The following is an 18,900-nucleotide window of genomic DNA, read 5'->3' on the forward strand; positions in this document are numbered from 1 at the left end:
AGACTACTTTTTACGTTCTCCGATTTGGTACAATCGCCTTATTACTATCAAGCACAGGCCTTTCTATTGGAAGCCCTGGCGATTGCAGGATATGACGTGGGTCCTTGATCTATTTGATGGTACAACCCCTTGTTCATTCCCTCATTCTCAAGCCACTTATAGTTTTGGCACACATTCTCCATTTTAATGGCAGCCATTCTAGAGACCTTCTATTCACTTCCTTTGACTGTATCTTCTCCTGTGGAAAATTCTCTTCTTAAAATACTTACTGTTCTTCTTAGGCTTCCCTGATTTACAAATATGTTTTATCTCTTGAGCCTGCTCGAGTTAGGAGTAAGGTGGAGCTTGCCTGCGATGCAGATTTGGGTTGTGTTTGGAGCATCGGTTTCTGGAACAAGATTTGGAGTTGATCACTTAAGCTTTCTAGATCTGCATCTACTACTCAATCTATGTTCTTTCTATGCCATAGATTATATTTCCCACCTATAACTATAGCTACCTTCTCTCACACAAATGACAGGAGCTGTTGGTCATGCGACTTTCCTTCACCTGATTTTAATGCATCTCCTCTTTCTTTGCCCTTCCGTTGCCTCCTTCTGGGAAAAAGTTTGGTCCTTTATTTCTCTTATTTTTAATTTAAATATTTCTCTCTCTGTTACTCTTTTCACAGGGAGTTTATTAGATACTTTGGGTTTGCCTAAACATGAACATGGTTTATTTGACCTTATGCTGGCTTTAGCCTTTCAACTAATTGCACTTAATTGGAAAAACTCAGTTAATCTTTCGGTTCAGAATGGGTGGAATAATTTGTGTCACTATCATCGATTGGATATTGCTTTTGCCTCCTCCTGTAAACCGTTTGTAAATAGACACTTGTACTGGTTACCATTAACATCATATCTAAATAAGATTGTAGAAACAAAACTGTCTCATACTTTTTCTGAGAATTTTAAACCTTTGTGAGCATGCAAGCTTCTCTGCTCTTTACTTATCTAATTTTAATCAGTAGGTTGGTTTTCATTCACATGTTATTGTACTTTTTTTCACTAATGTTCACTGTTACGCAATATTACTCGATCTCCAGTTGTAAGAGTATTTCCCCTCCCTCTTCCTTCCCTTCTTCTACTGCTGTTTAAAATGTAAATAGCTTTCTTTTCTGTTTTTTATTGCTTGCTTATTCATGTACCTTTTGCTTTCAGATACTATGTTTATTGCTGGCACTTAGTGGCTTGCATTATTATTAATAAAGCTTATTAAACACTGAGATAATCAGTGTAGCAATGCAAGATAGGTATATGAGCTACACATATGCATTCCACCAATGACTCGTTACATCAACCTAGGGCATTGATTCTGTTTTCCACCCCTTGTTCATGTTTGTGTATCTTGAAATTCTTATATATACTCTTTGTATTTTGTGTACATTTGATACATTGATCCTAGATCTAAGAATTGTCTTTTTCCCTTCTGTTTGGTATGGTATTTCCTAAAGACATGTTTCATAAATAGGTTAATCTTGGAAATATCGAATGTAAATTGCACTACAGGAGTACCATGACATGCATCATGCTTGTTTTGTATTTTCTAATGTATATGAATGCCAGCTTTATGAGTATATATATGTTGGTGTGGTTTGGATAGCACGTTTGGGGATTTTTTCCCCTTTTTTTATACATATTTATTATTTATCACCATCTAGGAATGTTTTTTTTGTTATATTACAGTACTGAAGAAGTTAACGGTGGTGAACGAAACGCATCGGCTTTGTCTTTGGCTGTAACATTTGGAATTACGAAATCCTAGACCTGTCTTGAAATCAAAATAAAGAAGATATGGATCAATCGACATTGTGATTGGACTTTTATATTTTTACTTTGTTTTGGTGCACCACTATGTGTTTTTTCTTTAATGTTTACAACATAAAGCCTTCCATGCCAGGAATGGCGTATCATTATGATGTTTGAAGCATGTTTATGATATGTATGATAGGTGGGGTGGTGCACATACAAGGTATGTTTACATAATAGTGAAACAACCATAGGAAGATGACAACATAAATGGTAATGCCATAATTGTATGAGAACATGCTGAATGATCTCCTGTGTTTATGTGCCTAGCATATGTGCTATCTACACATACAACACATACAGGAAAGATCAATCAATGTCTGCCTACGTAGGTATGTGCATACGTCCTGTGGTAGACATTTTGTGACAAACATAAATGTAAGTCCTGCTGTTGGTGGAAGCCTTTATCCATCAGATTAAAGATATTCTGTCGAACTTAATACATGTGGCTTACATCATATGGTGTGTGTTACATAAGAGATACCTTATTAGGCATGCATGTGACCTAATTATCCATCCAGAATTTAACCATCACTTGTGATTATAATGTAATTACTTTTTTAGCACATAGAGTGTGGAGAATGTTTTTTAAGCTAGTACAGTTGCATTCTTTATAGTAAGACATCTGCTTGCTAAATACTTTATCTTATATTAGAAATTCACAAATAAATGTATACTTTTCTCATTCTCTTATAAGCATCCTCCCAAGCTAGCGAAGGAGATGGTAGCCAAGAAGACGGGGAAGTGGACACCCGCTGAGAGTCAGAAGGCGGTGCTACCGAAACTAGGGACCCAGCAGCACAGAGGGTTTTGGATCTTTAAAGGATGATACCACTTCATCAGATTCTGAGGCGTCCACGTCAGACCAGCCTCAAGTGGTGGTGGACCACAGGTCATCTCATGGACATTCAAGACCGTCCACCACCACCAGCAATATGAGCACCCTCCCTCCTATTTCCCTAATGTTGGCCAACACCCAGCCCCTGAAATGCTTGGGGTCTGCTTTCTCCCTGACACCTCCCTGGCCATCCAGAAATTATTTCTGAGGAGGCTCTGGAATTGTTGAAGAGCCTCTCTGTAGGCCAAATTGCATTGTTGTGTGCCATCCAGGGGGTCAGTCACCAGCTGACACAATTATTGGCCTTCCAGAATGGCGTACACAGTGCAGTATCAGGGCTCGAAAAAGTTGCTCGCCCACACACTATAGAGAGACAGATTTAATGAGGACCAGCTATTTTTAAGGCCTACTCTCTGATTCTGGCGAGCTAACAACAGGCGTTCTGCTTGCTCACAAAGTGAATGAGCTATAAAAATGCATTTAAATCTTGTTATCTTGTCACATTTGCTTGGCTTTCACAGACAGAGGTCAAAAGTCAGTTTGTCGTCCTACATTTACTTTTTTCTGTGAAGTTAGAGGATTTTTTAAAGGAGCAGTGTGACAATCGTGCCGTGCAAAGCATTTGAAATGAGGTTGTAAGATTTCAGGCTTTTTCTAACACAACACTGAAATAGCTAATAAGTGAACTTTTCAAATATATTTCACTAGTTATGAAGACACATTTTTGCAATTCTGTGGCGAAAAAAAAGATTTTTATAGGATCAAAACAAATTAGAACACTTTACTTGTTGATGTGCAAATGTTAAATATTTTTGCTGAAACCCGATTTCCAAATGTTTTTTATGCGCAATATGATTTTATCAGTAAAAGTAAATGTTAGTGGGAAAGTTTTGTGGCCCTTTCAATGGAAATTGTGCTATCTGTAAATCAGAGTGCACTACCACATCTTGATTTAGTAATATATGCCTGAAAAGTCGGTTTATAAACATGAAGTGGAAAATATTCCCGCTCCTGCCAGATGACAATGCAATTAGAGAACTAAGAGGCAAGCAATGGATCATTTGTACCCTATATGAGGGTTTGATTCTTATCATACATATAGCATACGTTTAGTCTAGTAAATAGGATTTTTTTTGTACAGCTGACATAGTGAACTTGCATATTTAAAGGTGCTCTCTTATGTGATAATGAAGAAAAAGGATGCTCCATTAGACAAAATATTTACCTAGGATCACACAATTTGAGACCAATTCTCGGGTCAAATACATTACAGTTAGGTCGAGACGATAATTCAAGTTACTAGACCTGCAGGTTTAGTAAAAATGTTTGTGATTTTTCGAGCCCTGAGTATGTGTTATTCAGTGAGGCACACCTCACTGCCTCACAACCACCACCAAATGACCCTTCCTCTCTGGACCTTGCCTCTTCCTAAATCCATTCTCCCACCACCATACCCCCACAAATCACCTCTGTCTCAACAGCCCCAACACCAGAGCCCAGCTACATACACCCACTCACAAACAAACACACAGTCATGCACACAGTCACCCCAACTAAAAAACACAACCATACCCACAAACATACACATACACACATGCAACTAGCACTACACCCTTCACCAACACAGACACATCCAACACACTCACAGAATCGCATTCAACCATGCATCCACCAATAATAACTAAAATCAGTCTGACAACCACTACCACACCGTCAGCTACTGCCACAACCTCAACCACCATCATACCCTCAACCACACCCTCAACAATACACACATGCTCAGCAAAGAACGCACCATCACTCAAACCAACCACTCAAGAGAAACACACACCCCAAGGCACTACACCAACAGAGCAAACACAAAGAGATGATGGACGGAGTGTTGAAACGTTTCAAACACTCACCACCAGTCACAGATATGGGTTGAATCCATCATCGTTCTTTAGCTCACTTCGCCACCTCAGTTCAGACCCAGCTATATGCAAATCAGTCTTGACCCTGTGCCTCATGGGAACAGTCCAGCCCGAACTGCCAAGCTAGGTCTTCCCTGAACCGGAAACAAGCATCTTGGGACTGGTTTCAGGGTAACACCCCTCTTCAGCCAACACCAACAGAAACAACACAACACATCACTTTGTTCACTGGATTAAAAAGAAATTCAGAAAGGCAATCACATTTTGGACATTTTGGCTCCAGGTCTAACCACAGCTCTAAATCTGCCCTATTGACCGTGACAGAGTCTCTTCGAAGAATAGCAGGTGAAGGTGGCTCCTCAGCCCTCATCCTTTTAGACCTGAGTGCCGCCTTCAGCCCTGTATCACATAGCCTACTTCTCCAGCGCCTTTGCGATATATGTGCCGGCAGCAAGGCTCTCTCCTGGTTTGCCTCCTTCAGTAATCTCTCCTTTCAGGTCATTTCTCCTTTCTCTTTTTTGCCTAGACCTTTGGAGCATAGGGTCCCCCAGGGCTGCTCGTTGAGTCCTATTCTTTTTAACATTTTCGCCACGCCCATGGTGGAGAGTTTAATGTCCTTTGAGGTCTCTATAGTATCATATGCAGTTGATACTCAACGTATTGTCTCCTTCTATGCTGATGCCTCTCAAGACATCGCTAAGTTTCACGATTGCATGCTGGCAGTGGCCAAGTGGATGGATGATAATTGTCTTAAGCACACCTCTAACAAAACTGAAATTCTGTTGTTCGGAACGCACACCCTCATGTGGGGAGATCCCTGGTGGTCGTAAGGTCTGGGACCTCCACCGTCATCCAAACTTTTTATACAAAACCTAGCCATCTGGCTAGACGATTCCCTCTCCTATGAGACTCAAGGGAGAACTATAGCATGCACATGCTTTGGCCATCTGAGAGTCCTTGGACCTATTATCGGCTTTTTCCAACCCCACATTCAACAGTTGATCATTCAATTTCTCATCTTGTCATGCCTCCACTACTGTAACATCCTGCAAGAAATCAATCTTACAGAGGTTGCAATCTGTCCAAAGCTTGGCGGCAAGATTACTGTTCTCACTTCCAAAGTTCTGCTCCTCCGCTGGGCTCCTTCAGAAGCTTCATTGGCTGCCCATCGAGAAGCACATTCATTTTAAAGTTCTTAGCACTGCTCACAAGATTATGAATGCTGCAGAAGCCCCCATTCTATCAGAACTCATACTACTATATCTTACTGCCAGAGGACTCCACTCGGCAGAACTGAATCTGGCAGTAATTCTCCTATTCAAAAAAAAGAAACTGGGAGTTTGTTCCGGCTTCTGGCTCCTGGCCTCTGGAACAGCATGCCCCTCGACCTCAGGAATACTCAGAGTCATCTCTGTTTCAGAAAACAACTAAAAACATGGCTGTTCACTACCTAGTCCTCTTTGTGATCTCCCCGCCTCTCCTGATGTACAATGTCCAGTTTATTGTGGTCAGCGCTGGGAAGCCCTGTCTCTGGGCCAGCCACCTGCTCTAAAAGTCTTATTAACATTGCCTCCTTTGACAAGTGAACTTCTTGTTTCAGAAACAGTGGCTTTAATAAGTGATGACGACTAATGTGAAGTGAGGAGCATACAAAAAGAACATGCTCTAATGTTTGTACGTGTAGGAGGCTGGCTTAGTATATGGTGCCCACGTGTTTAAGTGAAGCACCTTGCACTAATCCAGACAACCCATATGGTGGTTTTAGTGGTATTAGACAACCATAAAAAGCTTTCTAAGTGCTATCTGGAGAGCAGCCTTCAGGCTTAGTCCAGAAGGAGTGTTAAGCAGCTTGTTTTATCTGAACTAAATTATATATTGTAGGTTAAACGAAAAAGAACCTCACAGTGCAGTTATAAAAATAGTTATATTTATTATACACACTCACTAACACATTGGTATATCGCCTACCCGGAGATATCAACACAATACACACAATACGTTAAATGTAAACAGGTAAGTAAGCACAAATGCACAGTGGTCTCCAGGAGGAGACCAAACCATATACTGAAGAAGTGGAATGCGAACTGTGACCGAAGCCAGGACTTGGACCAGAAGAGTTGGAGACACAAGGAACCACCCAAGGTAAGTACCCAGGAACCCCACGGAGGCTGTATGCAGAGTAGAAACACATCAGCGTACTCAATGCAAGTCAATGGGAAAGTCGCGGTCGCAGTTTTTTAAGAAGAAGGACCCTTTCCAGTGGATCCTGAAGAAACCCCATGGAAGTTGGAAGGTTGGAGAGCCACCCCGCCCGTTGATACCCCAGGAACCAGGATACCTACACCAGGGAAGCCGGGTGCATAGGTGCGAATTGTCGTCTGAAACCACTGTAGACCACAATGGAGGACTTCAGAAAAGATGCCGCTGGTGAAGAAGGTGAAAGAGTCTGGTGGTATCCAAGTATGGATTCTTGAAGAGCAGTACCTGCAAGCAGAGGGGACAGAGTCTCTGCCACTTGAAAGTGACCAGGAGGCACGGAAGACCAATGACCACCGATGATGGAAGATGCAGGAGTGATGACGGTGACCTTGTCGCTGCAGCTGTGAGGATCAGGTGACGCTGTGGAAGACCAGGAGCTGTTCACAAGCTGTCTCACGTCAGAAGTCAAGAACCGGGGGGTCGGAGTCCGGCAGGACCACCAATAAGCCTTGGCAGCAGCAACACACATGGTAAATTAAAAAGGTGCAGCGTTGGGACCAGCAAGGTCCAAGGGACTTACCAAGTGCAGGAGAGTCAGAGCAGGCCCGGAGCAAGCAGGGGAACCCACTGAAACCAAAGAAGACCCTCAAGAGGACCCTCAGGCCAAAGACACAGAAGTTGCAAGAGGAACTCGAGCACCTCACCAAAGATGCAGGCCAATGGTGCAAAGGATGCAAGGTGGATGAAGATCTTGGTAGGAAGAGATGCTGGAGGCTGAAGCTTCCCGTAGCACAAAGATCTCTGGAGGACAGATTAAACAAGCGTTGGCAACAGCAAGTTGATGCGGTGCACAGGGGTTCTGTTCCAGTGGTTCCAATGAGGGCTACTGGCCTCAAACTTGCTGAGAGGACAGGTCAGGCCTCGAGGAAGTTGCAGAACTACCACCAGTGTTGCTGAGCCTCTCGTAGTCCGTAGGACGTCAGGAGCAGCAGACCTCTTTGCTTCGTTGCGATGCCTGCAGATTTAGGAGAGTGACTCCTTCACTTTGCATGTCCTTTATGTCCACAGGCTTGGGTAGGAACCTGGATGGAGCACAGGCACAGTTGATGCAGAAGACTGGCAGGACGACGAGACTAGGAGCAGCAGGACTCTTCCTTGATGCAGTCTTGGTTCCAGGTGAAGTCCAATGAAGTCCATGGTACCCAGATGGTTGAAGTTGAAGTGGTTTTGGATTTGAATCTTGTCCCATGACGAATGTAAAGAGACACCCACTGGTAAGCCGTTAAGTACCCTAAGAATAGGGTTGGTGCGATTCAAGGGTCCCTCCCAGATGAGGGGCTTGACAGAGGGGAGTGTACAAGGGCTCCCTGAACTGGCTCAAACTGAAGGATGCAAGGAGGGCACCAAATGTGCCCTTCATAGCAGTCTGGTGGCACTGGCAAGCGCCCCCATCCTATTGCAATTCACTAAGAGGCATATTTACAACGCAGTGGTGAAGCATGGCGTTAGCCTCCTTGGCAGGGCTGCACCATATTTACAACAATATGGTGCAGCCCTGCGTTTTCCCCTGCGCTGGCGATACATTTACCAGCCTAGTGCCAATGCAGGCATCCTTGCATCATAGTGCAAGGGTGTCTGCGTTGAGGGGAAGATTGTTTATGTGCAGGAAGGGACACCTTCCTAAAGTTACAAAATTTCATTTTTTTTAAAGATTGTTTATGTGCAAGACAGGTGTCTCTTCCTGCACATAAACAATCTGTAAATGGCATTTTGTCACTTCTATGTGTGCTGCTTTTAAAGATTGTTTATGTGCAGGAAAGGTCACCTTCCTGCACATAAGCAATCAATGGCCTTTTGCTGTTTCTGTGTGTGCTGCACAACGCAGCACACATCGAAACTGCAATAATAAAACAAAGCATTTCTCCTCATTTCACAAAACAAAATGTGGGTGCTGCCTCCTATTTACGCTGCACTTGTAAATAGGGAGCAGCTTCAAAATCAGTGGGTGTTGTGGTGGAACGCCCACCGCAGCACCCATTGCCCTCCCCTTTCACGCTAAGTACAGCGTGAAAGGGTGCCTTACTTACAAGGAGCATTAAGCTACGTTAAGTGGCTTAACGCTGCCTTGTAAATAAGGCGAAGCACATATCGCCACAGGAACGTCACTAAAAGTAACTTTCCTGTGGCGAAAGGGCTTGTAAATATGCCCAGAAGACTTGTCTGGGAGGTTATCACACCTCCCTGTGGCAGGAAACCTATTGTTCTGCCTTCCTTTGCTCGAGCTCCGTTCTGCAGCAGGAGGGTAGAATCGTATCTGTGGTCGGCACCAGCACTAGCTTCCCGTTAGAACCTAATAGGCTAGTACTGGGAATACAGGGGGGCACCCTATGGGATCCCCCCAGTACATTGGATTTTTTAAAATTTTATTTAGAGAGTTTTATATAGCACTAGCTAGACCCGGAGGTATCAGAGCACTTTACATAAGGAAACAGCGTGTTACCAGTTACAGAAAAATTCTCATTAATTACAGAAAAATTACATATTCAATACAGGAGTTATTGGCAGTACGAGTGTCAGGATTCAAAAAGAACAGGGGGAGCTGGGAGTCCATTGGAAGGAGAAAAAGTCGAGACAAATGTCCGAAGTCCGGCTGGGTAGGTGATGGCTAAAGCGGTGTGCCATGGCCACTCTCCCCTATAGCTGTCGGTGCAGCTCCACCGGGAATCGGCCATGCGGTTCAGCCTCCGCCGGACGAGTTTCAAGCTTCAACAATAACAGGGGGAGACAGGATAATGTCATGCCCACGACAACTGGTATAAATATAAAATTGAGGGTGGTGACTTGCAGCAGGCAGCAGTCCTGATCTGGGTTAGTATGCACTTCCTCATATCTAGAAGAAGGATGCAGTACAGGATGACTGTTCTTCTTGGATATAGGAAACTGCTTTTGGAACTTGAAGTTAAACTCCCACATTGGTTCTTGCCGAATCCCAATAGTCTTTCTGCACCAGAAAAGTAAACATTTAGAATAAGCTAAATTGCTAGGAGTAGATTCTGGGATTGTTGGACATTTTGCCAGCCGAGAAGTGAATGGCTCATACATATGGTACAATGAATGGATCACACAGGCTTGCAGTCGCGCAGTTTTTCAATGCACTCTGGCCTCAAGCGGACTGGAAGCAGAGCAGTAGTTTGATAGTGCCTTAGTTTCTCTTGCTCCTTTTCTTTTTCCCTGCTGCTAGTACCTTCTTTGGCATTTCTGCCATGTCATTGTCACTTTCGCACTCTCCTTTCACAATAATGGATGAAAGATCTTCTTCCACTGGTACGAGAGATGCTTCCAACCGCAAAGTGATTTCACTTCTTTTTGAATTGCGTTGGCCACCGCTTTCCTAACACAACCAGACTTCCCCACAGCAGGATCAGAATTGGCATAATCCGCCAAACTGGCTGCGCTCAGTGATTTTCCCCGCTCATTCACCCGTCTCCCACGGCGTTTTTTGCGCATGGCTGCGGCTCAGACGCCTGAATAGGGCGGCTAACGAAGATTTCAACTTTCTTTACCATGGCGCGCGGTAGTTAGGCTCACTGCAGTTCAATGATCAAGAAAAGAACGGGGCACCTCTTGCCTCCGCCGCCATGCTTGATCTTACAATTAGCCGGTATCCTACATCTATCACTGGAATCTGTGTTGAGGTAGGATTCCAAAATGTTTGATATCAAACATGACCAGTTTTGGTGCAGTCAATGTATAGTTAGACATCTCTTATTCGACTTGATGTCCACTATATGTATTAAATGGCTGACCACACTTACAAAGCCTGGAGGATCGACTACGGGGTTTGTAGAGGGGCCCTGCTCATGCAGGGGTACCCTCACACTTGTAACCAACCATCCTGTCCTGACTGAAGATAGGGGGGACTTATAGGTTTTAAGTGTAGTGACCTCAGATATAAGAAAACGTATATCTGTTGTAAGTGGTGCTAGCACCAACTTACACACGCTGCAATGGCAGGCCTGTAGTCACAGTTCGAGTGGTCTCTCATGGGTGGCATAATACAATCTGCAGCCCATGGGAGACCCCTGGTGTACAGATGCCCTGGATATCTTAGTACCATATACTAGGGACTTACACGAGTATACCAGTAGCATATTGAGAAGGTACCAAAGTACTTACCATTGCCAAGTTTAGGGAGAAAGCACAGTGACTGGGGTCCTGATTAGCAGGATCCCAGTCAGACTAGTCAGAAAACAGAAAAACGCCAGCAAGAAGTGGGGGTAACATTGAAAGCAGAACCTACTTTCCTACACTATGGAACTCAAACAAAGATCGCACAATCTGTTCTCCGGGGTAAACCCACTCCATGCTTCTGTAACAGATTTTAATGACAGGATGTTCATGAGAAATATGAGGAACAAATGGTGAATGCCATGCTCCAAATTCCACTGTGTAAGTAGAGTTGAGTCAGCGCCTAGGTACAAGAACTTTTTTTTTTACCTCCATCTTTTTTCCCTGCACATCATCAAGTCTTGTTCCATTGAACTGGCCCTAATACTGTGTTTTAAAAAGTTCGTCTTAAATGCAATAAATGACATTCTCTTGAACTCTAAGCAACTCACTCTAAAGTGCTTGAGTGCTTGATTACAATTATTAAACAAAGTACTGGCCTTCCTGTAAACTAGTAGGCCTCTAGAGGAATCCTCTTTACTACCCTATAGCCTGAGACCCCAACAAATGGTGGAAGACAGTCCCCTGACATATGCACACTCAATAGACCCATTTCGATATAAGAGTGCCTCGATTGTAGCAAGTGTTTTTAAGGTGCAAATTTTACAAACTTTTTCCCCTCCATTTTATTAAACAAATTCCAATGTTTCACATGAATACATTCTATGGAGTAAATTAAAGTTGGGGAGATCTTTGCACTATACACAGAAATTTAATGGGTAAAATATCTTCGTCCTAAAACCTCATAAAGTGCCAAGAGTGCATTTACATGTGCCAAAGCCTTACCAGAGATTTAAGAAAGGTGTTCTTTTGCGGAGAGGTTAGCAGAAAGCACCTTTCCTAATCACGGATATGTATTAACGCTTTCAAGATCTTCGCTGCCTAAAAAAAAAGCTTTATAATTCTCAATTTTCAGCACCCCCTAGTTCTAAAAGACATCGCATTACTCTTATTGATATTAATTTTCAAATAATGACTGTCTGCATATGTATTCAGACAATCCAGTTGTTTCCAGGCGCACGTTTGTGACCTGAAAAATGTATTTTCCTATGTACCAAACCCATTTAGAGATTCAGTAACCTATTACAGAATCGCAAAATGGGTTAGCAATCTGGTATTAGTAAGGGGCGTGTTTAGGGAGTCCCTTCCTAATAGCGACTCGCAAGGGTATGTAAGAATGTTTTGGGACCCTAATGTGGTTGCAAAATATTTACATTTTATCACCAACTTCAAGTTGTTGGTAACCCATTCGCAAATGGGAAGGGGTTCCCAGGGTACCCCTTCCCCTTTGCATGTGAAAAGTTTTTTAAGGGCAGGTAGTGGTTCCACGGAGCACTGCCTAATCCTAAAAAATGAAACTGAAACGTTTCAGTTTTCTTTTTGAAATGTTTCCTGTTTTCCTTTAAGGAAAACAGTCTGCACTTCAAAATAAAACGTTGCTTAATTTAAAAGCAAACACGGACGTGGTGGTCTGCTTTCCCCAGCAGGACTACCATCCCTGTGTTTTTAGCAATTCCCAATGGGTCGCAAATTGCGAAATACCTCATTAATATTAATGAGGTAGGTCAATTGTGACTCCATTAGGAATCGCTAAATATGTCTAAGACACATTAGTACATAGAGATATGCAATTTTCCAATAGCTAATCACAAAGATTCGTTATTAGGAACTCGCCGAATCAAACCTACGTACATGTGGCCCAGTGTGACTATATTGCGATGACCTAACTTCGGAGCATCCCCTCCTAATTCAGTCAAAGCGAGTGGGAAGTCATAAAAACAACACATACACACTGCAACAGCTGCAGCAACCATCCCAGCACCCTCTACCTCCCAAACACTACACCTAGCACATCCACCCTCATTCCTCCCTCCCAAACCACCTCTTAAGCTCCTGAAAAAAGGAACCACCGCCCTTCCCAAATAATTATTTGGGGTGCATGGATTCCACCTGCTCGAGAAGTGAAACAAACCCCTTTTGGGAGAAATATTATCTCTATGCACCAAAGACCTAGGTGGCAAGATTTGTAGCTGTGATGCCATCTCCCACTACTGTGGTGTGCTTGATTTGTATTTACATTTTCTTTAAAAATGCAATATTATTTATGACTGGTTTTGCGAGAAGTATCTCATTTATCAATAAAAAATATTTCTTTTCACCATGTTTTGTTTGCTGTTGAACACATATACAAGGTACAAATGTAATTGCTTTTAATACAAGGACAGTTTGTACATATTGATTGTTTTAGGTTATTAACAATTAAATGTGATATCGCCTTTCAACAACATTGAAATCTCATGGCAACTTGAATTTACACGAGACGTCTAATGTTTAGATTAAATTAAGGTTACATATATTAGTCAGGACTTGGATTAATGCTTGAGGGGGATAGCCAATCTCCTCAAGCAACAAGCACTATGCTTCTAAGGGTGAACAACAAAAGTCTATACATCTTTTAGGCTTGGCATCATTTTTATTCTTCAAATTCAATTTAGCATTTTCTAAACTGCAGAGGGTTAAATGTAAGGCCCACTAGTATCATTTAATATACTCGCCTAGGGTACATGAGTACCACTTTACTTGGAACTTATCAGTACATGAAATGTGCCAATTATGTGTAAACCAAAGGATTGCTCAAATCTCTTTTGCCATGGCTAGCATCGGTAAAGGGGCTAGAGTCCAAATAAGAAACATAAAGATGTTCAGATAACAGGAAGGGTGAAGGTCAAAATTGTAGAGGGTGCTGAGAGGTTGGGGGTAAGGTGCAACAGGTATTAGAAGTATCATAAATAGCAAAGTGACCTATAATATATGATGATTGAATTAGTGACACTTTAACAAATGTAATATGGATTAAAAACTGCAGTATAAGGTCACTATGACATACATATATGCGTATAAGTCTCTTTAAACTGTGTTATGTCCTTGTATTTAGATTTGTAATCATTTAAAGGTCAACTCTACATTAAATGTTTGATGTGGGCTTCCCTCATGATGACAGAAGCTTACACCACATTTACAATGGACATTATTGCATCTATGATGAACATGTGTATAAAGATGTATAAACAACTTATTTCTCATTACAAGGGTAAAGGACACATTTACATATGTATCACACATTATATTAGTAAGTAATGATAGTTGTTGTTAGTACAAGATTCTGAAAAATCGAGAGACTACGTGACAAATCGGAATGGGTAAGTTAAATGAAAACAAGTTTTAAAAAAATGCAGTTTTAAGTGCACATACCTCCTAATATGGTGGTGACTTGGTGGATCGTCATCCATATCGACCAGCAAGTAAGTGATATCCTGTAACATGAGGTGCATGGCGAAAAGTTGAACTGTAAAGGTAGGTAAGGTGAGAGCCTTTTTATAGGTTCGAATCCACCAGGATTTATCCAGGGTAGAAACTCGGAAACAGTATGCAATGTTAGTTAGGAAGTTATTTATACTGGTAAGAAAACTAAACTTACCGATTCTTCACTGAATATACAAAAACTGTGTAATACCCACTCAGCCACAGAACTGATCCCAAATCTGTTTAGCTATTTATGGCCACAAGTACAAACCTTTTTGCCTGTCGCAAACAGGTTGATTCACAGAATAGGCCCGTTTGCGAACGCAAAAGGCATTTTGACATGTACCAAACACAAATAGCGATTCAGTAACCAGTAACTAAATCGCAATTTTGGTTTGCGATTCGGTGTTAGGGCGTGTTTAGGGCGCTCCTTCCTAATACCGAATTGCCTTGGTATGTATGAATGTTTTGCAACCAAAATGCGCTGACAAAACCTTCCCATTTTTCCACCAAATTCAATTGTATGGTAACCTATTCGCTAGCAGGAAAAGGTCCCAAAGGGACCCCTTCCGCTTTGTGAATATTTGTAAAAGCCCTTTTTAAGATCAGGCAGTGCTCACACAGACCACTGCCTACTCTTAAAAAAATGAAAAGAAAACTTTTCATTTTTGTTTTTGAAACGCATCCCGTTTTCCTTTAAGGAAAACAGGGTGCATTTAAGGGAAAAAAGATTGCTTTATTTTAAACCAATCACAGACATGGTGATCTGCTGACCCCCTTTAATGACCTACCTCATTATTATTCATGAGGTAGGTTTATGTACGACCCCCTGGGAATCGCAAATGAAACTTTAAAGAATTTCATACATTTGAATTAGCGAATTGCTATTCATAGGAAATCGTAATTAAGAAATCGCTATTTCAAAGTTTCGTACATGTGACCGTAGGTGTTTCACTTTAGGTAAATATTGAGCCACATAGACAAAGTTATCCATCGTGGTGTTTCTGCAGTTCCCTGGACGCGTTCAGGTCGATGGGGCCGATTCACAGAACTAATCTGAGACAAAATCCTAAACGTACTACTTTTGGCATTCACAGAAGACATTTAGTAGTAGTAAAGTTAGGACTACTATCTTTACTACTACTAACTTGAGACAAAATCCTAAACTTACTTCTTTTGGTATTCACAGAAGGCATTTAGTAGTAGTAAAGTTAGTAGTCCTAACTTTACTACTACTAAATGCCTTCTGTGAATACCAAAAGTAGTAAGTTTAGGATTTTGTCTCAGATTAGTTCTGTGAATCGGCCCCTTAGTGTTTTCAAAATATTTTAATCAAAGAAATGATCATCAAAAAAGTAATGATTATGTTAGTTTTGATATCCAGTGATTTGGTTTCAGTTTCTGAGACTATAATAAAAGGAATGTATCAAGAATGTGCCATGCCTATCAGCCACAAACCTTAAACTGTACCTAAACAACACCACAAAATTTCACCACTCAAAGAAAAAAGTGCTCACCCTTCCAGTGGTGTCCATGAGAGATGCGGTGTCTGGCAAATTTTGCCATGTTGGGGGTGAGGGATTGCAAAGTGGCGCTGGAGTCCAAAAGTCCAGGAGCCACTGGTCTCCGGAGGGGCCAGTGGCTGACTATTTTGTCAGTGCAGGTGAAGTCTAAATTAGTGGTTTGGGCTTATTGCTCATTTCATTCTTATGATTAATTGTCCGTTTGGTTAGTATTGTGAAAAAGTAAAGCCATTTAAAAGTGACTCCTTCATGCAGCCTCACTCCTACCTCTCTCTAGTCAGAATTCATGCTTAGACATATATTATGAATCTATGCTTTGAAATCCCAATTGCTAGAATTGTGAAAATGCAGGATGCGGAAGTGAAGACCCAGAATATTTTATGTTCAACCGCAAACCATTTTCCTTGTTGTTTCAGGTGTCACTCTCTGGGATATGGAGACCATACAGCAAGATGTGCATGTAACCCAGCAGCCCAAAACAGAATTCAAAATCATCACCTCTGATAGCATCGAAGAAAAAGCATCTGCCCTCAATCTCTCCACCTCTCTAAAAGCAAGTTTCCTCGGGGGGATGGTTGAAGTGGGAGGAGCGGCAAAATATTTAAAGGAGACGAAATCTTCCAAGCACCAGGTGAGAGTGACCCTAAAGTATTCAGCGACTACTAGGTTTGAAGAATTGACCATGAAGCATTTAGGACCCCAAAATATCTCTTATCCAGGAATATACGACCAGGATATGGCAACTCATGTGGTCACTGCTGTGCTGTATGGGGCACAAGCATTCTTTGTGTTCGATCGAGAAGTGTCCTCATCTGAGAGCAATCAGGATGTGCTTGGGGAGTTGCAAACAGCTGTAAAAAAGATCCCAATGTTTGGCCTTGAAGAGGAAGGAACGAGTGCCATGACGGAATGGAGAAAGCATAAACTTGAAAGGTTAAGCTGCACTTTTTGTGGGGATTTTGCTATAAAAAACAATCCTTCAACTTATGAAGAGGCCATCATCATCTACAAAAGCCTCCCGTCACTCCTAGGTGAGAAGGGCGAGAATGTCATACCCTTAAAGGTTTGGTTGTATCCCTTGAGGAAGCTAGACTCCAGAGCTTCAGCGCTCATACGCAGTGTCAGCTCTGTGCTGATTGAAAGTTTCCAAGATGCCATGGAGGAACTCAGCGATGTCAACATGCAGTGCAATGACATGTTGAACCAGCCAGCTGCCTTACACTTCCCTGACGTTAAGAGTCGGATCCAAAAATTGAAGAACCTCTGTAAGCAGTACGGAATGACATTTCAAGCAGACCTTGCTAGAGTCCTGCCAGCCGTTCGTGGGGGTGGGGAAGAGGAACAGGCCCTGGTGGCCATTTTAACCGCTAAAGAAAAATCCCCATTTGGTAGCACCCCGCTGTCTGAATTTATGCGATCAAAGCAGAGTGAGACCAGCTTCGTGAGCAGCTACATTAACTTGCTGACTGAGTCCAAGGCAGTACATGTTGTAGCCTCCCAGGTGGAAATAAACCAAGTGCTGCGTGACCCCAAGGTGCAGATTGTAGTCTCATTTACATTCACTTCCTTGAAGGAAGATGAGCCATATTTGTCAGATCTAAATTCCTGGCTTCATCTACATTATATGACGGAAACCTCCAGTCCATCCTCTGCAAGCCCCGATTTGAGGCACAAAGCGTCCATAGTGTGGTTCAGTGATGTGGATCTCATTCATAAAACGAGGGTCTGCGCGAGCGAGTTCATCCAGTTTAGAAGTGGAAATGCCCAGAATAATAAGATTACATTTATTGTATCCTCTGTTGCAGATACCAATAATCCTGGGACTTCTATTTACTTGTATGAAGAAGGGGTTCTAAAAAGTACTGCATTCCATCCCCCACGCCCAGACACCCCTGAGATAAGTCGAATATCTCATGACAGTGTACTGCTAACCTGTGCACCTGGGCCTGTTGGGACTAACCCCATATTGGCCTACAAGGCTGAATACAAATCCATGAATGAAGACATTTGGAGCTGCGTGGAAGAATATGAAACTAGCAACATTCTCGCTGTTACAGGTCTACGCCCTAACACTCTGTACCAGTTTAGGCAATCCGACGTGACTGCTCAATGGGTCAGTTTACCAAGTGATCCTACCAGCATGGTAAAGATGCTTCCATGCAGCCCACCCCAGAAGGTGACAGGTCAGCGCGAGAGACTCAGATCCATTCACCTCACCTGGCAGGAGCCTGGCATCATTGGTGCTGGGGCAAGAATAAGTGACTACAAGATTGAATTCAAAGAAGACTCTAAAGATTCAGAGATTTGGATGGAAACATTGACTGGAAAGAAAGCAGAAAAATGCACTATTCAGGGACTCGATGCAGATTCAGCCTACAGATTCCGAGTGTCTGCAATCTGTGGCACCGCTGGAAGCAGCCTTCCGAGTGAGGAGTATGTCTTTTCTGCAGAGGAGGGTAAGCAATTGTACTGCACCTCACTCTCTTCCTAAGACACAAGTATGCAATTTGCTTTGTAGACACACTTAGCCATATTGCACTACCCAGGGCATAATCCAGAAATTTTACATGCAGGGCCAGATTTACTAAGATTTGACATAACGCAATGCAGCAAGACACATAGCTGCGCTGTGTCAAATGGAGATGACAGAAATGCACCATCTTTACTAACGTTGGGTGCATTGTGGCTTTCTCAGCACTGTCGCACTTGTGGCTGCCAAGCATCAATGCATACACTATTGTGAAAGGGTGCCTGCATTACAGCCAGGATTGTTTTAGTAGACGAAGGGACACCTTCTTGCACAAAAATAATCCTCAGAGGCATTGTTCTCTTTCAAAGTGTGCTGCAGAACGCAGCACACATAGAAAGAGAAAATAAGGCCTGTAGCCAGAAATATATTTTTAGGGGGGCATGGCCCTCGGCTATGACCAAACATTAAAACTGCGCTCTATAGGTCCATTATTTCCCAAATACTGGTTGCACCACTAAATATGGAATCCCAGAATATCATGGTACAAGAATTTCGATGACAGATTATTAAAAGGTAAGTA

General features: G+C 42.5%; 1 protein-coding gene and 1 pseudogene across 1 annotated transcript in view; one reads left to right on the top strand and one right to left on the bottom strand.

Annotated features, from left to right (window-relative positions):
- Nucleotides 1-18,280, top strand: part of LOC146833570 (stonustoxin subunit alpha-like) — a 159,907-nt gene extending 141,627 nt beyond the window's left edge. The window contains exons 3-4 of the mRNA XM_085600080.1: nucleotides 16,267-18,204; nucleotides 18,237-18,280. Of these exons, the coding sequence (XP_085456206.1) occupies nucleotides 16,267-18,204; nucleotides 18,237-18,280 (1,982 nt within the window). The remainder of the gene's footprint in view (nucleotides 1-16,266; nucleotides 18,205-18,236) is intronic.
- LOC146833571 (transmembrane protein 183 pseudogene) lies at nucleotides 9,492-10,304 on the bottom strand (annotated as a pseudogene).
- Nucleotides 18,281-18,900: the final 620 nt, after the last annotated feature.

The sequence above is a fragment of the Triturus cristatus genome, chromosome 4_2 (genome assembly GCF_964204655.1).
Source record: "Triturus cristatus chromosome 4_2, aTriCri1.1, whole genome shotgun sequence".
Lineage (NCBI taxonomy): Eukaryota > Metazoa > Chordata > Amphibia > Caudata > Salamandridae > Triturus > Triturus cristatus.